The 22,556-nt window shown below is 48.3% G+C and overlaps 1 protein-coding gene across 4 annotated transcripts in view; it reads left to right on the top strand.

Annotated features, from left to right (window-relative positions):
- The first annotated feature begins 3,606 nt into the window (after window positions 1-3,606).
- SLC35B4 (solute carrier family 35 member B4) overlaps window positions 3,607-22,556 on the top strand; it is a 36,655-nt gene continuing 17,705 nt past the window's right edge. The window contains exons 1-9 of one of the 4 annotated variants that reach the window (XM_037889380.2): window positions 3,607-3,770; window positions 11,522-11,635; window positions 12,418-12,520; window positions 13,568-13,617; window positions 14,726-14,807; window positions 16,578-16,638; window positions 17,854-17,963; window positions 18,600-18,675; window positions 20,459-20,534. In XM_037889380.2, the coding sequence (XP_037745308.1) occupies window positions 3,694-3,770; window positions 11,522-11,635; window positions 12,418-12,520; window positions 13,568-13,617; window positions 14,726-14,807; window positions 16,578-16,638; window positions 17,854-17,963; window positions 18,600-18,675; window positions 20,459-20,534 (749 nt within the window). In that variant the 5' untranslated portion in view covers window positions 3,607-3,693. Of the gene's footprint in view, window positions 3,771-11,521; window positions 11,636-11,751; window positions 11,861-12,417; window positions 12,521-13,567; window positions 13,618-14,725; window positions 14,808-16,577; window positions 16,643-17,853; window positions 17,964-18,599; window positions 18,676-20,458; window positions 20,539-22,556 lie in introns of those variants that run through there. The other 3 variants (XM_043520915.1, XM_043520917.1, XM_043520921.1) reach the window with 3 other exon arrangements.

The following is a 22,556-nucleotide window of genomic DNA, read 5'->3' as shown; positions in this document are numbered from 1 at the left end:
CTTCTCATGTCCCAGTCAAGTGCCCTACTGTCATGGGGTGGTCCACTGAGGGTCCTTTCAGGCCACAATCCAGGTCACAATCATTTCAGGTCTTCTTCACTACCACCACACTTTATTATATCTACAGCCAGTAGCCAGCTTCCCCACTTTCTTCTGGGGACAGGTACAATAGCAGTAGCCTGTTCTGCCTTCCTTCAGGCTCCCAGCTCTCCTCCCAGCACTTCCTTCCTGTTTGCTCATCTAGTCCCAGTTGCTGGGGATACTTCCACCAATTAGCCCCTCAGCTGAATCTTTACGCAGTTAATTGGCCTCCTCTGGCCACTGCCTGAGCACCCAATTGATCTGAAATGGTGGGGATTTGAGTGACAGGGTGTTAGTTCCTGAGTCCACAGGTTAGTCCCTGTTACCTCTACTCACTGGGCCACACTGCCACTCAATCGCTTTTCACTTGAGGTGGTTGGAAAACAGGTTATTTTTCTCCAAAGAAAATTGTGACAAAAACAAAAACAAAAAAGGATTAAAACTCAACATTCTGATTTGGACATATCTCTGCAGAGCTTCTTGGGAGCGGTAATTCGGCTACCTCATGCCCCCATTCTCTTCTACGGACTGGACTACATCTCCCATGATTAAAGCTGGGCAAGGAATGGAGTTTTCGGCTCGCAGCAATTCTGGGAGGGAAAAATATTTCATTTTAGTCTGAACCAAAAACGAGATTTTTCAAAAATTTCGTTCAATGAAAAAGTAAAAAAACTTCGAGTCAGGTCAAAACGAAACTTGACATTTTTCATTTTCATTTTGGGCATTTTGAGAAATGCAAAGGAGGACTAGATTCACAAAGGAGGCATGGGAGAGGATGGTGATAGAAGCCTTGCTTACAAACTTTAGACCCCTGGTTAGGGAACTCAGCTGGGATATGGCAGACCCAGGTTCAGTTCAGCCTTTGTATGTCCATGGTACATAATGGGAAGTATGGTCTGGCTGGGGAACCAGGTTTTTCGGGGAGAGTTAGAGCATGAAAGTTTGAACGTTAATGATTGGCACTTAAATCAAGCTCCCAAACCCATGTTACTAAAATCCTGTTGATGCCCACCTCGTAAAAAACTCTGGAAACCTTCTAGGTAGGGATAATTATCTCAATATATATCAGTTGTTTTGTGTTGGGGGTTTAATGACTAAGGATGAAAACAAGATCTTTTGTTGCTTATGATTTGATAGACTCATAGGAATGGACAAGATGATGTAAAGTCTTTTCTATCTTCTCCCAAGCAACATGCTGTACAGTTTCCCAGTGCTTTGTCCCATCTAGTTTTAAAGGTGTGTCAAGCAGTAGTACTCCCACTGCTTCTCTGGGGAGATTATTCTACAGCCTAATACTTCTTGCTGGGCCAAAATTCTCCAGTCCTTTAATGTCTGATCCTCTTCCCATTAAAGTCAACGGCAAAACCTTTCACTGAATTACACTGGGGCCTCGCTGGAAATCAGTAAGAGGTTTGTGTGACCATCAGGGTCCAGATACCCCAGGGTTAGAACATGGCTTCTGAACCTCAAAGAATAAGCAATTGAATCAACTGATTGTATACAACATCACTGTACTATAAGAGTGTATCAAGTGAGGTCTTTCATGACACACCAGTGATTAATATCATGTATGTATTAACACTATATGAGCAATTATGGACACTCACGGATATTATGATTGAAAGCCTATGCCCAAACAAAGGGAGAAACAGGCTTTCTCCCAGACAGGATGGAAGATAGCTATCTACCTGTCTCCAGTTTAAATTAAGCACTATGTAATCAAAACAATGGAAACCCTATTTACATAGAAATCAGGAGGAGGATGGGAAGTCCACAGACTGGGAAGGACGGCAGAAGGTCATCCTGGCTCTGGAGACAAAACAATGAGGGAAATATAAGCAGAAGCAAAAAAGCCACGTAGGGAACACAGGGAACAGCACCACCCTGTAAGCCTGTGAAAGCAGGATCCCCTCGTCTGGAAGGCTGGTGATGCTGGTAACTTGATGTAAGAAAGAAAACTACTTAAGCAAATATTGTAACTTGCTAAGATTAAATTTTAGTCACTGGAAAGCATGTTTTACTTGTAACCAGACCTGTCTTTTTCTCTTGCTTAGTATCATGTAAATCTCAGTTCTTCATTAATAAACCTATTCTTGATTTTACTACAAAACCATCTCAGTGCTGTGTATTAAAGTGATGTGTAAGTCTTCAGCTAACCTACCAGCTCTGTCTCTTTGGAGACAGCGAACTTGGTGACTTCTGAGAGTGTCCTATGAGAGGGACTGGAGACTGCAGGGAGACGTCTCTGGGGTTTCCTGATTGGTACCTGCAAGGCAAGGTTTAGACCGGCAGCGTCGAAGAGTGTGCTGATGAAGCAGACGGGCTGGTGTGGCAGGGAGCAGACACATAACTCAGCAGCAGTAAAGCTCTGACTCTTGCTAAGGCAGAGTAGTAACACAGTGGCCTGAACACGACATCTTAGTTTGCTTGTTAAAGGACAAAGAGTTTGCTTCACTCTCAGGAAACGGGGCTAGAACAAGCTCACAGCTGCTCTGAAAATGTAAGAATTTTGTTCTTGCTCATTCTAAAGTAACAACAAATGTTACTCCATCCACCGCCTGATCTAAAGCCCGCTGCAGTCAATGGGAGACTTTCCTAGGAATTCAGTAGCCTTGAGATCAGGCCCCTAGAGGGACCATTACCCAGACCTTAGACTAGGTAAGATTTTATATTTTGATGATCTTTGATTCAGTTTGGTTTCCTCTCCGTACTGTAAGACCTTTGGCGTTACCAGCTCTTCCATTGGGGTCTGTCCTTTCGGGCTATTCTCAGATAAAAGGACAGTGACCTTCTGCTCGCTGGCGAGAAGCAGAGGAAGAAGGTGACTCTCCTGGAGCCTTCGGTGGAAGGTGTAGGGTAGGAGGGTGTTCGTTCCCAATAAGGCCCACCAAGGTCAGGCCCAGGGAGCGGGGGTAGGAACTGGGGAAGGCTGTGCCTGTCCAGGCGGTAAGCTCTTCAGGCCAGAGCGGTGCCCCGTACAGCACCGAGCGCGCCGTCGGCATTTCACCAGTTTTCGCGCTCATTAATGCTCATCCGCTCACTGATCAGCCTAGCCTTAGCCAGCAATCGAGCAAAACTCGGGGGGGGCAGGAATTCTGCCCGAGTCCCCCTCCCGCTCCAGGCCAGGGGCGGGCACGCGCCCCGCGAGCTTGCTGCCCAGAAGGGGCTCGCTCCCGGTGAGCTTTTACCTGTGGGCCTGAAATCCTTCCCACTCCTTGTGGGGAGCTGCTCTGCCTGCCAGGGGCTGCCTCCCTCCTCCCCCCACCCCTCCCCCGCCCCCTCTCCAGTTGCTACAACAGCTCGTCCCCACGGGCGAGCTCAGGGCCAGGTGAGCGCGGGCAGCCGAGGAACTACAACTCCCATCAGCCCCCGGGAGCCCAGAGCCGCGCGGCAAAGTCGCCGGGGCCCGTGGAGCCGGGCGCGGGGGGTGCTGGGAGTTGTAGTTCCCCGCGGGCGGGGCGGCCGTCGGGACGCACGGCAGGCGGGCGGGGGAGGAACTACCGCAGGGCGGTGGGGGCGGGGCGGGATGGCGCCGGCGCCGGCCGGGTTGGTGGCGCCGGGGCCGGCGGGAGGCTCAGCGCGGCGGTGGGAGCGGGGCCCCCAGCCGCTACCATGCGCCGCGCCTTGGCCGTCGGGCTGGTCTTCAGCGGCTGCTGCAGCAACGTGGTTTTCCTGGAGCTGCTGGCCAGGTGGGGTGGGGTGGGGTGGGTTGGGTTGGGTTGGGGGGGGGGGTCTCCTGATGGGGCTCCTGGGCTGGGGGCGGGGGGGCAGGGCTGCTGGGTTGGGTGGGGGGGGCAGGTCTCCTGATGGGGCTCCTGGGCTGGGGGTGGAGGGGGCAGGGCTGCTGGGTTGGGTGGAGGGGGCAGGGCTGCTGATGGGGCTCCTGGGTTTGGGGGGGGCAGGTCTCCTGATGGGGCTCCTGGGCTGGGGGTGGAGGGGGCAGGGCTGCTGGGTTGGGGGGGGGGCAGGGCTGCTGACGGGGCTCCTGGGTTTGGGGGGGGCAGGTCTCCTGATGGGGCTCCTGGGCTGGGGGTGGAGGGGCAGGGCTGCTGATGGGGCTCCTGGGTTTGGGGGGGGCAGGTCTCCTGATGGGGCTCCTGGGCTGGGGGGGGGCAGGTCTCCTGATGGGGCTCCTGGGCTGGGGGTGGAGGGGGCAGGGCTGCTGGGTTGGGTTGGGGGGGCAGGTCTCCAGATGGGGCTCCTGGGCTGGGTTGGGGGGAGGGGGCAGGTCTCCTGATAGGGCTCCTGGGCTGGGGGGGGGCAGGGCTGCTGGGTTGGGTTTGTGGGGGTGGGGGCTGGGCTTTTGATGTGGCTCCTGGGCCGGGGCTGGGCTGGGTTGGGGGAGGGCAGGTCTCCTGATGTGGCTCCGGGGCTGGGCTCGGTTGGGGGAGGGCAGGTCTCCTGATGTGGCTCCTGGGCTGGGTTGGGTTTGGAGGGGGGCATGGCTCCTGATGTGGCTACTGGGCGGGGGGCGGGCAGGGCTTCTGAGCTGGTGTTGCTTGGCCAGGTGTATTGTCACTGCCTGGGTGAGGGGCAGTGTCCCTGGCCTGGGGGCTCCCAATCAGGTGAGTGGTAGCATCTTCGGGGGCAGGGTCCTTGTGCTGTCCCCTAGGCTTGGGGGCATCTGGCCCATTGAGTTGTTAGCACCCTAGGATTGCGCAGTCTGGTCTGTGCACAGCCTGCTGGGGTGAGGAGTGCCGTGCTGGGGTCACTAGGTCAAGGCCCAGGCTGGGGGCACCTGTGAAGCTAGGGGGTGGGGGGGCTAAGCAGTTTTTGATGAGTCTGCACCTTGTGTGGGTATTGTCACCTGGTGCTCTTCCCAGCCATGGGCGTCTGGCAGCCCAGAGCTTTGGCTGTGGGCTCTGATTCACCCCTGAGCTTCTGGGGCCACCCTGCACCCACTGTTATGACCATGTGCTTTGACCCACCTCGGATTTCAGTCCATAGCTCAGCATCGTGCTATCTATCCTGTGTATGGGGCCATTGAGTAAGGTGTTTCTGGTGTTGTTCCTTGGGGATCGGTTCGTAGCCCAATGTCATTCAGTATTGTAATCCCTTATCTGGCAGATCTAATGCTGAGTTCGGGGGGACTGCCCTGTATCCCAGAGTCCAACCCAATGTGGAGCTAGATGGCTACCTAGTGCCCTAGTCTTGTGACTGGGCCCTCTAAACAATCAAGCTTGGAGCCCAGGGTGGACCCCAATTTCTGGCCATGCTGCAATTTAAGAGGGTGCATCACCTGTTGGAGCCTATGTTCCCCCTGGGATGCATGCCTGCGTTAAAGAGAAGGGGGCTGTCATCTGTGGCAATGCACCTGAAGTGAATAGGACATAAGATTTTAACAGGAGCAGCAACTTAAAATGTGTTGGGGTGTCTGTTTTCTTGTCCCAACACTCCTGCAGAATGACTCATAGGCAGATGCAAATAGTTTTCTAAATAATAGGGACAGGAGGCCCTGGGCATGCATGGGATGGGGATGGAGACAGCTGTGTAATGGGACATGAAGGGTCTCCCTTGTGTTAGAAGAAAGGGGAGAGCGTATGGTGGTAACCGGAGCCTGGTCTGCAAATGGGAGCATTATCGTATGATGGCAATATGTGGAGAGACTGTTCCTTGTGAGCGAAGGAAAATCCTCTGATAGCAGAGGGGGGAAGCCCCCTGTGCGGTAGGTTTGTGACATGACTCCCATATTGTGGATGAGAAAAGTGAGGCTCAAAGAAATTAATGACCTGTCTCTTTTCCTTCCTGGAGGTCCTCATATAACCCACTGGTGAGGTGTGTATCAGGTCTCCCTCCCTCTGTGCGGGTCTGCAGAGGATATGAATTGTTACAGTCCCTAGCTCAGGAGCGTTGGCTGTTTACCTCTAGTTGTAGCAGTCAATGCTTTTCGCTTTGAAGGTTCCCAGTTCAGACCCCAGTGGGTCAGCCCAGAAGGCAGCCGTAGCACTAACCACCCACTGAAGTCAGTGGCACGTGTGAGTGCTTAGAACGTCAGAAAAATCAGGCAAGGCATGTGACGTGCCCAAGGCCATCAGTGTGTCCGTGTCAAGGGCCAGCTTATCCTGGTTTACAGCCCTGTACATGGCAGCATGGCCAACCCCAGGTTTTCAAAAATCAAACAGTCAACCACCGAACATCATGGTTGACTTAACCACTTGTGTTTTTGGGTTTTTTTTCCAGAAATACTATTTTTTAATGTTTTTATTTGCCTTCTCATTTTTGAGCCTTTAGGGTGCACTTGAGTCATGTTTTCAAGTTTTTCTCTGAAAACATAGGGTTTTTGTGGGTGGGGGAGACGGGGTTTCAAATGAAAGCAGAGATTTTAATATATTCATATGACTCAAGGAGCTCGGGCGCTAAAAATAACACGGGACTTATGATCAAATCATGAGAGCTGGCAACACTGCAATGCCTCCTGTGCAAGTCACAGCCCCTTTCTGTGACTCAGTTTCCCCATCAGTAACATGCCAGTGTTTACCTACATAATCTATATATAATGTCCCTACAGTATTTGAAAATGCAAAGTACTATACAGTATTATTGGCATATGGCAGTGTTTTATTAAGCTAGAGTTGAAGCTGAGCTCAGATTTTCCCATTTAAAAGGATGAAAAACCTCAGAGAGGATTTTGTGGTTATCAAAAAAGCAAGCAGTGGAAATCCAGAAAATTTCAGAGTCAACGCTGCAATCTCTTATTGGGCCAACTGCTGTTGGTGAGAGAGACAAGCTTTCAAGCTATACAAACCTAACAGATTGGTTTTCAAGCCTCTTAGCCCCTGCTCAAGCAATTAAAGCCCCAAGTCAATGAGGTTCTATATTGAGGCATGAGTTGTGTAGATCTGGTTGCAGGATCAGAGCTTAAGATGATAACCTAAAAAGAAGAGGATACTGGTAGCAAAGCATCACGCTTGGTATCAGAAAGAGATCCATATGAATCCACTTAGCAAACCAGAGTTGTGAGTTCCGTGTTTTGAAACTTCACCTGAGAATACTGCAGGTGAATCATCCTCACTAAATGTAAAATGTCAACATGCAGCAGACTTCTTTAAAGGTGACCAGCAAAAAGGACTTTTCCCTTTTTGAATTGGGCACATGGGCTCTTCTCCTTTATGATGTATGAAGGAGGCCTGACAGGTGATGTACTCTATATACACATACATAATGCGAGAGAAAGAGAGCGCACGACACTGTAGCCAGTCCCTTCATGACGACAGATAGAAATACATTGGAACAGTCACTTGGATGAGATGAACTGAATAAGCAAGTCCATTATGCCAGGACTCCCAAACTGTTGTCCACTTTCTAATGGTCTGCTGAGAGCTGGCTGGTTGCATAGTTTTGGCTATTCTAGTTGTTTCCAGCTGCAAAATTGCATCAAGAGATTCCTGCTACCTCTTCCAGACAGTTGCTGTTGTTCCCAGACGCTAACAGTTATGTGATTGGGAATGGGCAGAGAGGAGGCTGAAAAGCTGTTCTCTGTAATGAGTTCTAGCCCAGTGGTTCTCAACCAGGGGTACGCAGAGGTCTTCTGTGGGGTACATCAACTCGTCTAGATATTTGCCTAGTTTTACAACAGGCTACATAAAAATCACTAGTGAAGTAAGTACAAACTAAAATTTCATACAATGACTCGTTTATACTGCTCTATATACTATACACTGAAATGTAAGTACAATATTTGTATTTCAGTTGATCTCATTTTTACCATATAACTTTAAAAATAAAAAGTAAGCAGTTTTTCAGTACTAGTGTACTGTGATGCTTTTGTATTTTTATGCCTGATTTTGTAAGCAAGTAGTTTTTAAATGATGTGAAACTAGGGGGTACACAAGACAAATCAGACTCCTGTAAGAGGTATTGTAGACTGGAAAGGTTGAGAGCCATTGTTCTAGCCCATGCTATGGAAAAATCCTGCATTCTGGACTTTGTACCAGGCTGCCCAGAAGAGAAAATTCAGTCTCCTAGAAGGCAGGAAGAGAAGTGAAACAAAAAAGGGTCGTGATCTTAATGTAATAGCAAAATGAGAGACCCAGAACCACCCAGCCTTCTGGTGCCTTACAATTTGTATGTAATTTAAATTTATTGGAGGATTATTGTCCTAATGAAAGAGAATTGCCTAGTTGGGTAGAGTTTAAATAGCTGTCAAAAATTAATTGATATAACTAGACTCCTAGCCATTTTCTGTAAACCTGCCAAGGTGTCAGGATACTGTTATATGGGTGTGTGGCTGGTTAGTCTGTTTTTCATTTGTTTGTCTTGTAAAATTTGCAGATAGCTTTATGTCGACACAATTTAGAACCGGGCTTGTCCCTAACTTCTTACTTTTACTTGCGGAGTAATGAGGCAGAGTTCCTGTGGCTCAAGAGAGAGCGAAGGGGAATGGACTAGATGAATGACCAAATCCTAGTCTAGTCAGAGACCACTCTGGCATCCCACCAGGCTTTTAATTCCTCTTTCCCAGGCCCTCTCAAATCACCCCATACCAGTCGTGGGATGTGAACCAAATGTAAAGGCCAGATAGAGACCTACAAATGGCTAACAACATATTTGTCTACACATTCCTGTTAATTGAGTTTGCAACTTAGACACAACTGGACAGCAAATCAGTGAAAAATGGGTCCTCTCCAGTCTGAAACACCAGAGTTTTAGCTCGTCACAGCCAGTGCTCAGATATGTTCAAGAATCCTTTGCACTGGTTTCTCTGTTGCATCAGACGGGTCGGTGGTTTTCAGAGACTGTCAGAAAAGGGGAAGTGTCAACTCAACTTTCAGTTATCCCCTATGACTATAAACTAGCAACAATCAGCATGATGCATGCATGCAATTGGGCGGGGAGGGGCACAGCATAGTGGGCTGCTCTTGCATCTGAGCTCCCAGCCAGTCATGTACTCTAGCAAATGCTCTGTGATAGCTGCATGTTGTCCTGTCCCAGCATCAAAGTTCCTTGGGAGAATTTCTGAATGTTGGCCCTGGCTATTCCAGTGTGTGCGCGCACACACACATACACACACAGTAGATGTATGCAACCGGTAGTTGGTTCACCTCAGGACACAGTCACACCCTTGTGAGTAATTGCTTGATTCTTAGATTAATTATGGTTTCTCCATTTGCTCCCAGAGCTCTACAATTTCAACAAGACTTTATATTTAGTGCAGGAGCATTAGACTTCCAAATCTTGTGGTGGGATGGGAGCACTGAAGGGGCAAGTATTGGAGGAATATTACACTGGCGGTGATCCAGACTCCTGAGTTAGTGACCACCAGGGGTAGGGAGATGGTTGGTCCCTGGGGGGAGAAGAAGAACCGGGCAGCAGGGGCCTGAATCTCAGGGATTGGATTCTGTGTATCACTACCAATAGTTTGTGGAAGCCTGACACTGTAACAAGAAAAACTGGCTTCGTTCTAGTTGTTCCTGCATTGCCTAAATACCACTTCCTGAAACAAGGTGGGTGAGAAGTAATTGTCTCACTGATATCCTGGGCCCAGCACACTACTCCAGCACTAAATATCCCATGTGCACCAAACACTTAATGCTGTTGTCATGTCTGATCTCCCAAGCTAAGCAGGTTTGGGCTCGATCATTTCTGGAATGGGAGGTCTCAAGCAAACACCTAGTTACTGCCATAAATAGCAAATAACCATATGCTTACTCCCCTCCCAAGATACTAGAAGACCCATACCAGACAACTTAAAACAAGAGCCCAAATGAGCCATCCACTCTTCTTTAGCATCAAGGTAACGTAGTGATATAAAATAACCCCCCTCAGAAATGAATGTTCAAGACACACCAACCCTAAAATCAAGTCCCTATCCAGTACATCAGGAAGAACAGCAAATAAACAATAAAAACCCCTCAGCAAACAACAGTGATACACAGAAACCTCACCCTATCAGACTGCCTTAGCTCAGTGAGAGACAGAACATAGGCTCTTTGCCTGTTATGGAACTGCAATCAGACACTGGAAGTGCAGGGAGGAACAGCTCTGTTAACCATGTGACACAGTAAAACGGAGACATCTTCCGTTCCACCATCCAAACCCTGAGCTGTGGAAAAAGTGCTTCTTCAAAAGATTTCCTGTTGAAATGCAAGGAAGGAAAATTGAGTCTGGCTCTGAGAGGAGTGAAAGAGGCGACAACAGTAACTGTAAGATGTGGCAACCTGCTACCAAGTAGAAACAAATATGATGGAGTGGACACCTGGTACAAAAATTCATTATTTCTGTGAAGCCCGATCCGGTGTCCGTCTGACTGCACTGTATCTTGTATGCTTGCTCATCTCAATAAGCTTCATTTAAATGAGTGATCCAATAGGTGGCACTCTCCCCTCTGGGTCAGTACTGAGCAAATGCCCCAGCATAGTGGCAGATGGACCTATGCCACTGTACGTACTGACTTACTGTGTTCATACAGGGCCTAGCACAGAGGTGCTACCATAGCCCAAATCTTTCTGAAGAAATGTAAAACTGAAACACTGCCCTCTTACGGTGATTAAAGATCAAAGCCCTTCTTGCAAAAATCAAACACAAGGTAAGTAACGCTGGTGTCCTAGCTGAATTCCAAATGGCTAGTCGTTTCTCTTTCCTAGTTTTCACTGCAGTTTCCAATGGATAACAATCTAAAGGTCTCGGGCCTGCTTCTCAGCGTGTTCAGTGGCCAGGGGCAGGGATATCTGAAAGATCGCCTGACGCTCCAGAGTGAGGACTCTGGGCAACAGCTCTGCTCCTCCGGCACAGTGAAATGTTCTCCCATGAGGGTAAAGCGCTTCAAGAGACAGAGCTCTCCCAGGGGCTGGTCTGAGACTGGAACAAACTCCCCCAGGAACTAAAGACCATCCTAAACCTTATCTCCTTCCTCTCCAAGTGCAAGGTGCACCATTTTGACCGGCCTTTTCTAGCAAACACAGAGAGTGTGTACATAAAAAAGAATATCTCTCTCCTTATCAAACCCAAACCCTCCACCGCATGCACAATTCTCCTCTTGGGGGAAGGATAAGAGAATGAGCCACGGGTGACAGCTGCATTAAGCAATGTGAATAACATGACTGGAAGGTGCTCAGATATACAAGGATGCTGGCGGTCAAAAAACCTATATAGAAGAAAATGATATCCTACTTCACTTCCTGTCTTAAGCCTGCTGAGTGGTGTTGCTGTGCACTGTTAAACAGCTGCCAAGCTGCTCCCCAGAGGTTGCTACGTCCCAGTGATGAGTGAAGTGATCCTTGTGAGTAGTTTGTATATGAATTTACAGTGGAGGTGCCTATACTGCAGTGATTAGGGCTATGTAAGAACCATGCTAAGTAAGCTTGTCTGGTGTGTTAGAATGGTAAACACTGGTAAGGCTCTATGAGTGTGTGTAAGCTACTGGTCTCCTCCTGGGTGCATTCAGTTACAATATATTCTGTGTTGTCATGTTTCTCCTTCTCTCTCTTCCCCATAAATCCAGAGAGTTTCCAGGATGCGGGAACATAGTGACATTTGCACAGTTCTTATTTATAGCAGTGGAAGGTTTTATCTTTGAAGCCAACTTCGGAAGGAAGCGGCCAGCCATCCCAATAAGGTACAGTAGACTTAAATGCTTTGGCTGGGCATGAATTGACTAGATATCTGTTATCTCTTCGTGTTTAATAAAACAGCTTATCCTTTTCTCCTGTCTAAACCCCATTCCTTTTCCAGAGTTAGCAACACCTCATTCAGAACTTGTCATGCCTGGTAAAATAGGAACTCATTTATCCAGGACTATTAATAGGAAACTGCTTTCAGAGTCTTCTCTCCTAAGGAACATGTTAGTAGCTGTTCAGTAAGCAAGTGTTACTTTTAGGGGACTGGATCTCTCTTGGGTTTGGTAATGAGTGGGGCCCACTGGAAATCTGTGGGGAAAGAAGTCTTGCAAAAATTCTGCTTTTACCCCCACTTATTCTGTGGGGGATAATCCTGCATTGGCAGCAGTGTGGCCTAGAAAACCTGATGGGTTTTTCCACCTCTGATCCCTGCGACCTGATGGCCTGTGTGAAACGACTTGGTTTCAGACTGGTGCCGAGTGGATCGCTAAATACCAGCCTGTTCACAGTTGGTCTCATTGCTGGCACCAACAGTCTACTTACGGAGACAATGGAGATTGAATTCCCCACCCACCCTGGAGCAGATGTGGGAGCACTGTTGCGCGTAAGGGAGGGAGACTTGCACCGCCTGGGCTTTTCCTGCTCGGAGGATGAGCAGAGAACTTGAGTCTCTGGGGCTCACAGATTAGCGCGGCCTGAGCATTGCATGAGAGAACATCTAGAAGGAACTTCCCGGTCGTCAACTTGCTTTGCTGACCAGCCCCTTGTGTTTCCCTTTCAGATACTACCTGATCATGGTGGCCATGTTCTTCACGGTCAGCGTAGTGAATAACTACGCCCTGAATCTAAACATAGCCATGCCACTCCACATGATCTTCAGATCAGTGAGTACCTCTGCCAGCCTTTCTCTCAGTGTGGGCATGCAGTGTCCCAGGGGAGCAGAACCTGTCTGTTCAGTCTCCCTCCAGGCCCGCTTGAGGAGGAGAGCTCCACTTTGACATAATAAAACTACTAGCATGGGGAGATGTATTAACCCAATGAGCCATGAAATGTACAAACAGGATCATTTGGGTAAGAAGATGTCACCTGAAAGCTGAGCCCCACCTCAAGAAAACTAAACCCTTCTCACCTCCTCCCTTCTGCAGCACCATGCCGTATTAAAGGCCCACACAGCACACGCGTGTGTGCTCACGCTGCTAGTCCTTCATGCCCCCCTAGTGGGTGCACCTCAGGGTTAGAAAATGCTGCCCCGTCCATGTTAGTTTCACAAATTTTAATGTCTGCAAAACAAGTGGCAAGGTAAACTTACATTAAAGCAAAAAGGAAATGTATCAAATGCTTGAGTATCAGGTATCGCTTACTAAGCTGTGGAGTAACCTTCCGTGAGAAGCGGTGGATGGCCAATGGCTTGACACATCTTAAATCTAGACTGTTTAAAAAATAAAATAAAAAGAGGATACAGTCTAGGAACCAGTCCTGCACTGAGCTAGATAACCTCGTAGTTCTCTCACCTGAACATTATCATTCCTGAGCCATCCCCAGATAGATAGAGGGTCTACGCTTGTTCCCCACAATGTTGGTGCCAGAAACTCTTTTAGTTTGTTCTCTTCCTGAACTGCCCTTGTATCTGTTTTAGCGTAAATACGACAAGGAGAAAACCTAAATTTCCCTGCTGCGCCCACAAGTCCTATTACTTCTCTTCTCTGGGTCCAATGAGAATCAGTCCTTCTCTGATTTTGGTCTCTCTCCGTCCTTATCTTGAAGCTGTTATTTCTATTAGTGAACTGTACTTAACTGTTCAGAGCACACAGGATTTCTTGTTGAATGTGTTCCTATTTCTGGGCGGGTGCCTGACACACTGACCTTGTTTTGCTTTTCTCTCTCCCCCCCCCCCCCCCCCCCCCCCCCCCCCCCCCCCCCCACCTCTCCAGGGTTCTCTAATAGCGAGCATGGTTCTAGGTATCATCATTCTGAAAAAAAGGTAAATTATACCTCCCGGTTTCATCAGAAAAAAAATGTATGTTATTGACTTAGTCAGGGCAACATCTGATAGTCAGCAGCATTTGGCACATGTGCAAACCTGTTCATCTGCAATGCACTTTAGACTTGATCTGTCATCCCCCAGTGTAAGTGTTCTCCTCCTCTCACTGATGGGGAAACTGAGGCACTGAAGGTAAGTGACTTGCCAGGAGTCAGGGAGGGAGTCCATATCATAGCTGGGATTGGTGCTCCAGCTATATCTGAAGAGGGAGCATTTCAGTACTACTGCTTTGCATTTCATTGTACCACCTTCTGTCTGAGCTGCACAGTGTTTTATGATCATTAATCGATTAAGCCCTAAATCACCCCTTACTGATAGGTAAGTAGTTAAGGAGTGTTGGTCCCAGGTTGCTGCTCATGGGCTGGCCGTGTGACTGTAAGTGGCTGAGGAGCGACAGGGAAGAGAGTGCTTTGTCACTCAGTAGCCCCTGTCACTCCCTTTGCAGCCACCAGCCTTCCAGCTGAGGCCTGGGTAGGACTCCCTTCCACGTGGGGTATCGGCTTAAATATTTTTCAAGAAGCTTTTGGTTTTGCTGCAATAGGAGCGTGTGGGTCTTTGTCCCCCTCCAGTGTCTGGTTTATGTAAAAGATACTGTTAGCACTGATGAACCGGGGCTTGAGACATGCTGCTGGGCCAGGCGGGAGTGAGGCTAGGTTTTGCTATAAGAGCTCTCTTCTGCTGACCTTTCCATCTGTGTGTGGGTATCAGCAAATGAAAAGTAAGTGGCTCAGCAAGAGAGTAATCAGAATTACATGATCTTAAGGCTCCCTATCTTGTGATCTAGTGGGGCTAGGAACCCTTTGGTCCTGGACTAGTTCTTGGAAAGAGAGCACTTAAATTTTTGAGTATGGAAAGGGCTAGAGCTGAAAGAGCTTTTCCGTGGATCTTCTGTTCAACAGTTTCCAATCAGTAGTTACTCCAGATTTACACCAGGGTAACTGAGCAGAATCAGGCCTAATGCCTCTTCAGTGCAGCATTGGGTGAAAGCTCCCAGCTTGGAAAGGGGAGACTAGAATGCTGAAGTCTCTCTGTTCTTCTCTTGTTGCAGATACAGTGCGTCTAAATACACATCCATAGCCCTGGTGTCCATGGGGATCTTTATCTGCACTTTAATGTCTGCAAAGCAAGTGGTAAGGAATGCTTTTCAAGTGTCTGAGTCTGTGCAGCTGTGAGCCCTATTAACAGTAGGAGCTGCCATGGATGCCTTAATCAGGCAATTCCCTTTGTATCAATGGGAAGGAAGTACACTGCCTATTTTTGTCTGTTTCCCTAGAGAGCTTTTCCACAGTCAGACACCTGATTTTTGCTGGCCTTCCCTTTTTTTTTTATTTTTTAGTTCAAGGTGCCTTTTATGACATGCTGCTTAGTTTTTTCTTTTCCAAGGGGCACACTAATATCAAGTTACTTTCACCTGCAGAGGAAACAGAATTATTGGGGTTAATATATTTGATTATTAGCTGTTGCACAACCATTGTGGTGACTTTGCTTAGACTGGCAGTGGCTTATCTAAAAACCTTGCTCTCAGCTTCCAGAACTGGTCACTTTTCAAACTAGAATTTTCCAGGCCTGGCCCGAAACCAAGTGTGATTTTTATTTTTTGGGTAAGTTTGAGCATAAACAGGATCGCAATTTTTTGCGAGCAAGGAGAGTGTGGTTTCGGGGTAAGGAGAATGCACACACGTGTGCAACTTTTCTTGTTTTAGGTTTTTCCTTCTTGGTTTAACAGGTTTTAAAGAGGTAAGTCCAAAAAATTGAAATTGACCATGGAGATAGGTCTTAGAGAGATGCCCCTTCCAGGGTCTTGGTGAAAACTGATTTAATTTGGCCCAGTTTTGAGGGTTTGAATAGTGTGTAAGCCCACTGCAGACTTGCAGTGACAATAACGCTTTATCATGGGGGAAAATATACTTCAGAACGTAGAATCGGAAGGGACCTCCTGGGTCAGAGACCAATCTCCTGCTGTCACAGGCACCTGTAGAGAGGAAAAACTTACAAGATTCTCATGGAGCCAGGCCTGATTCCTTGTGCAATAACTATAAGCAGCCCTGTTGCTCTTTCACAGAGACAGCTGCTTACAGTTAGTCTGCAGTGAAAGAGGCTGGGTTCTGTAGGATCCTTGCTTATTTATAATGCAGATTTCAGGAGATTAATGCATCCCCAGATGCATTGAACAGCTGTACTTCTAGACTAGATTAGAAGTAATAATCCAAGTTAACTTTAATAGGTTCACAGCAAATACTGTGAGTTAGGCATGTGCCATGGAGTGCAGGCGTGGGTATCGGCATGTGTGAGCCTGTATCCCATTTTCAATAGGCGCACGCTTGGATAAGTCTGTTTTCTACCCCGCAAAGGAGGCTGTGCACCTGCAGCTCCTGTTGACTTCCTCAGGAGCTCACCATCTCTGAGCAAAAAGAAAAGGAGTACTTGTGGCACCTTAGAGACTAACCAATTTATTTGAGCATAAGCTTTCGTGAGCTACAGCTCATTTCAGCGGATGCATACTGTGGAAAGTATAGAAGATCTTTTTATACACACAAAGCATGAAAAAATGGGTGTTTACCATTTTGTAGTGGTAAACACCCATTTTTTCATGCTTTGTATGTATAGAAAGATCTTCTATCCTTTCCACAGTATGCATCCGATTAAGTGATGTCCATAACCCACCAATTTCACTAAAGCAGGGGTGAAAGCCAGAACTACCACATACTCTCTTTAACCAGTGAAGGGACTTATAGGTGCAGAGGAAGGACATTCAGGGCTGTCTTCGATACACTGGTTGTATATAGGTTTGGAACACAATCCATCAGCTATTGGGAACAGAGAGACAAACTTAGTCACTTGAAAACTGCCAAACTGCATCCATTATAATGATCTGACTCTCTTGTCCCCACCTTCCGTAGGCTTCTAAATCCAGCTTAAGTGAAGCGGACGGACTCCATGTCTTCATGTGGTGGCTGTTAGGTCTGTAAGTGCAGTGATGCTAATTGGCTTTGCAATTATGTTGGTCGAAGTTGCTTTCATGGGGGGCTGATCTCCAGGCCTGCAGCTGTGCTTAAACTGCACGGCAGCAGAGAGCGGTGGGATGCCCGGCTCCAGGGATCAGTTACATTTCTGCTATCGATTTAAGCAGAATCACGTTGCCCTCTCTCACCCTGTTGATACAAGCCTATCACATTGCAAAAAGCTGCTTGCAACCAGCTGGTCAAAAATAGTATCCAAAGTGTTCGTGCGGGTTAGTAACGGAGCTGGATTGCTCCTTTATCAGGTCTCTTCCCAGGTTACTTTTCAGCAGTGAATTTGAGAGATTCATATTAAGTACAAACAGGGCAGAGTCTGATCTCCATTGGGCAGGTGCCACTGATGTAACCAAGATTAGAATCTGGGCCTAACTCTGTAAAGCAGACTCCCTGTAGGAAAGAGACACGGGAGAATAACCCAAGAAATGATGGCTTCTGAAAATATTGCGGCATCCCGTCATCCGCTGAAGCTGGAGAGGGGGGAGTAAAAGAATTGCTTAGAGATCAAAGGACAGTCTCAGTCCTGGGTGTCACTCCATTGCCTACAGCAGGTTTAAACTAGGCATGTATTTGGCCCCATATGTATGCCGACAGTATTGGCCCAATTCCTCCCTACAATAGAGGGCCTTCTTGTTCACCCAGGTGCTGCAGACTACCCCGCGAGGGAGCAATTACCTACGAGCTTGGTTGTATTTTATAGGTCTGATATACCATGGAGGAGCCTTTTTAGAAAACTGGCACTGAAGAGTTTAATATGGCCAGTCTTCACTTTCTGGCTGCTTTTAGTGGCTGGGGTTGACATCTTGAGGAACCCAATATCATCACTAGTCTCTTTGCATGTGGGGAAGTAACTCCATCTAGGGGCTGGCTTCAGATTTTGATTTCAGTCAAGGGGGTAACATCATCTAAAGCAGCGAAATCACTTTTGAAAATGGGCCTTAGGTGCTTAAATCCTATTGGCTTTCCATGAGATGTAGCGCCTAAGTCACATGGGTAAAATAGTCAAAGGCCCCAACATCTTTCGGCTGCGGCACCAGTCTCTTGTCGGCTTTCCCATTCTCTTGCGTTTCGAGTCACGCCCTGGAGATCTGCCTACGCTTCTTGACGTGAGGTTTATTAAGCTCTGGGGCAGGACAGTAAGGCTGCTTTTGTGTTACAGGAATCGTGGCACTGACCTTCGCCCTCCTGATGTCAGCCAGAATGGGGATCTTTCAAGAGACCATCTACAAACAGTTTGGAAAGCATTCCAAGGAGGCACTGTTTTACAACGTAAGCAACTGCTGGCTTTATCTCAAACCAAAGCATTTCAAATATACATTTCATGCAGTGTTCTAGTCTGCTCTATGCGATAGAGCCACTGGCCCGGCTGGAACCTTTTTGTAGAAAGAATCCAGACCTGAAGGCCCTGGTCCTATGGTCAGAGCCATGAGGGCAATCCCTGGCTGTGCTCGGCGGTAGGAAATGTTTTGTAGGAAATAATCCTGCATGCTGATTTTATAGTAGGTCCCTTCCCATCTTTAAGTCCTATGATGCCAGGTTACTATACTGTAGGGGGGTAGGGGAAATGAGGCCTGCATTGATCAAAAACTGTCCCCAAGCCTCTCTCTCAGGTGTTCAGCCCTTTAGAACTTGAGGGCTTGGTCAGTGAATGCATTTCATCCTGTCGTAATCCTGGACTGCTCTACCAAGAGTGACTGATCATTTTCACTTGGGGTCGGAGGGATGGATAAACTGTACATGAGCTCAGATTATACACGGGCAGCCTCGTAGTGGCAATTAGTATGTTAAAGCATTTGTCCTTTAATGTTACTTGAAATGCACATACGCTGGCTCCCTGTACTGATGAGGATTCTCTGCATGGTGTCAGTTTAAACCTCTGCATTGAATTTCTGTCTCTTGCCGTAGCATGCCCTGCCCCTCCCTGGCTTCCTCCTCCTCGCTCCGGACATCTACGCCCATGCTGTTCTCTTCAGCCAGTCTGGTGAGTTTTCTTTGTGCAAGTCGATGCACTTGTTGCTTCTCTGCAGTGCAGGAATCTCTGGGTGAGACTCTCTGGCTGGTGGTTATGTAGGTCAGCCTAAGTAATTACAATGCTCCCTTCTGAACTTAAATCTGTGGATTGCTATGAAGAACGCTTTAACCCAGCAGAGGGATTAGAAACTAGTCAAGTTCCCAACCCTGCTAATACACCCATGCTTAACTTTATCTATCATCAGTAGTCCCGTCAAATCAGTGGGTCTGTTTTGTGTGCATAAAGTTACTCACATGCAGAAGTGAAACCTGAAAACTGGTGAATGTTATTGTTAAATAAGCCCCATCTCACATACACAGATCCCCAATTTTATCTGACAGCCAAAAACTTTTCTACGTGATGTTTCGTAAACAGGTTCCTCTGTAACACACAGTTCATCTTCCCTCGTCAGTCACAGCCATTTAAAAATGAAAATCCTTCTATCTAGCAGAAAAGAAGGGCTGTTTTTCCTCCCCATTCAGAAAATCAAGTGATAACAGATTTCATTAAACCATTCACATAAGTGATGCCTTGGCATAGGGCAGGGCATGAGCACAAAACAGGCCAGATTCTTTGGTTGAAATCGGCGTAGCTCTGAAATTGGAATCAATGAAGCTGCAGAGGCTTACAGCAGCTGAGGATCTAGCCCAGGGGTGGCCCGCCTGAGAAGGAGGCAGAATTTACCAATGTGCATTGCCAAAGAGCCACAGTAATACGTCAGCAGCTCCCCGCTCCCAGCGCCTCCCGCCCACCGGCAGCCCCACCAATCAGCGCCTCCCCCTCCCTCGCTGCACCTCCCGAGCAGCTGTTTCCTGGCATGCAGGAGGCTCTGGTTGGGAGGGGAGAGGAGCCAGAGCACGGCAGGGCCTGTGGCGGAGCCAGGGGTTGAGCAGTGAGCACCCCCCGGCACATTGGAAAGTTGGCGCCTGTAGCTCCAGCCCTGGAGTTGGTGCCTAGACAAGGAGCCGCATGTTAACTTCTGAAGAGCCTCACATGGCTCCGGAGCCCCAGCTTGGCCACCCCTGCTCTAGCCCATGATGTGTGTCCAGGTAGATGAACTGTGTGAAAATGACAAATGTTTTCATACAGCTTTTTCACACACACTTTTCCAGTGGGGTATTGCCAGCACAGTGTTGCCTTTGTGAGATTTCCTTTCCTCCCCAAAAAACTTGCAGAAGCACGTGCAAACTGGAATTCATGTTCTCACCGCCAGTAGCTGCTTGATAGTGGACCCGTCTTCGGCTGAGAATTCAGAAATGCACAGCTCTCATGGTGCTTATCGCGGCAAAAGCTTTGCCCAGCTTCTGTGTGTAATGCACATACAGCAGGAGACGCCAGCGAGCAGTAAGAGATGGCACCTCACCATGATGTTTCTGTCTAGCAATAAAAGTCTAGTTACCCCACTAGATCAGAACCAGAACTGGGCCCCTTTCCAGGTGGTAGGGCCCAGGGCCCCTGGAGCATGTGCAACTGTTACTGCTTTCCAGTCTGCTTTACAATGCCAGTGGTGCTGAATGCCCTTCCGTCTCCAGAGCTGTGGTGCGTTTATCCCTAGCGTGGGTACAGCATCGTCAGCCGCACTGAAAGCTCCCCACAGCTTTTCCTGCAGGCCTCCCTGAGTGAGACGCAATTGAGAGGCTTCCCTGCTGAGACCACCAAGAAGGGGGCTCGTTGCCATTGCGTGTGGTTTTGTGCTATTAAAAGCTGGGCTGAGATCAGACATGGACCTGTCTTCTTTCCCCTCTCCTCGCAGAGCCATTCCACGTCCCGGGGATCGGGCTGACCTTACCCATCATGTGGTTCTACCTCGTCGTGAACGTCATCACTCAGTATCCTTCAAACACACTGGCGGCAGAGCCAGGGCAGGCAGCAGGGATTCAAGTGTTTTGAGAAAACGGGGCCAAAAGATCCGTTGTGTAAATCCTGCCTTGTGCTCTTAGACCTCCCTGAATTCAGAGCTGATGCGCAAGAGGTGCTGTCAGCTGCTGAAACAGCGTGCGTGTTGTGTCCAAGAGACCAGAGGCGTTGACAGGTGCGCTTGAGCTGATGTAAGGTGTGGACACAGCAGCTAAACTTCTGCGGGTAATAATTATTGAAAGTGTGCGTGTCAAGTTGGAAAAGGCAGGCAGAGAGGGTACCGTGGGGCAGGGAAGCTCTTGCTCTCTGAATTCAGGCACAATGCAGTGAGTGAAGGCAACAGAAGAGACGGGGACCCAAGCATTTCCATAATGGCACCCTGTGGTTGCTTGTTTGTTATGCACACACCTCGGCGATACAGGGGTGAGATAGATGCTCCTGCAGTTTGTCACCGAGCTTTGGCTTGCGGTTATTGTAAGCTCTTTATGTGGAAGGGGGGAGGGGTCTGTTTCTGTTCCCTCCCAATCTCTGTGCAAGGATTGGTCTGTTCTGCAATGGCAACTTGTGTGCACCTGCGTATAAAGCAACAATGGTTCATCTAGTACAATATGCCACCTCCCGTTGCACTGCAGCAAACCAGTACTCCACCTAGACCAGTATCCCTCTCTCTGACAGCAGCCACTGCAGGATACTTCAGAGGAAATTTGGAAAGAGATCTAGACAGCTGTGCATATATAATTTGAGTCAAGTAGCAGCAGAAGCCAGCCTAGGGTCCTGTGTGTGTGGAATGGCTTGACAACTAACTGACTTTAGCACTTAGGCAACTCTACTTACCTATCATTGAACTCTACCTTTGTCCTCTACACTTACTGGGCCAGAGGAGGGTGGAAATATTCCTGTGAATACAAACACTCTTGCCTGTCCCGGGGAAGGGGAAAGATGGATCAGTGAGAAGCTTCCCGATCCCCCGAAAAAGGCAGCCAGCTGGCTCTGTGTCGAAATTCTACTGCCCCTTTGTCTTAGAAATTCCGCCCCCCCAGCTATCAGTCCTTGTTTCACTATTCCCTCTGCACCCCAGTGAGGAGCCTTTCTACTGCTTCACAAGCCTCTTGGTAAAAAAAACAAACAAACAAAACCTCCTTAAACACGTCCCTCCTGTATTCTAGCAAGGGGGCGTGGAGGGGAAGAAACTTCTCCACTCCCGCTGTTTCTCAGCTTATGCCCTGCAGCAGGAGGATTGATAGCTCTTAGATTTAGCCTACCTGGTCTTGCAGCAGGTGCTGTCAGCACATCAGTGCAACTTTTTAACCCTTCTTTAAGAGAGCGGCTGCTCTAGCTCTGTGCTTGGCTCTGAGATTATGATGGCTGGATTCTCCGAGAGCTCTGGCTGGTGTCGAGGAGTGGGGGGATTCGTATAGGCACTGCAAACGGCTGTGGAAACATATTAAGGGCTTAGAAGAGGAGAACGAATTTTGTGCCTCTCTTTAAAGTCAGTTCTTTCCGGGTGGGGGCAGGGGTGGATCTTGAGTATTCCCTTGTGTCTGGTGGCCTTAAGTCACGTAAGTCTAGCCCTGAATAATGTGAGGAATGAGGCTACTGGCTCTCATACTTAACGGCGCATGGTAGTGATCCTGAATCTCCTAGGGTGCGGCCTCCGTTGAAGGACATCGTATCATCCCTTGTACTGGGAGAGCTGTAAAGGTGCATGGACGTTGGTAGGAATTACCAGGGAGCCTGCAAACCCAGCTTCCGGGAACAGGGCATGGAGCAAAGGGGCAGAAAGATCTCCCAGCCGCGCTCCATTGGCTAGTTTGGATTGTGCATGAATGGATGGCTGGAACCTGGGGAGGGGGTAGCTTTGAGGTGCCTTTGCAGCTATGTGGGGCAGATGAGCCTTCAGACTGTAGGCGATTGGGGCAGCAGGAGAAGCACCTGTGAATATCTGTCATGGCTATGAGCAGGGGCAGTGTCTGTACAGAAACCATGAAACAGGG

Source organism: Chelonia mydas, chromosome 1 (assembly GCF_015237465.2).
Source record: "Chelonia mydas isolate rCheMyd1 chromosome 1, rCheMyd1.pri.v2, whole genome shotgun sequence".
Taxonomy (NCBI): domain Eukaryota; kingdom Metazoa; phylum Chordata; order Testudines; family Cheloniidae; genus Chelonia; species Chelonia mydas.
This window is presented reverse-complemented; position numbering and strand designations above follow the sequence as displayed.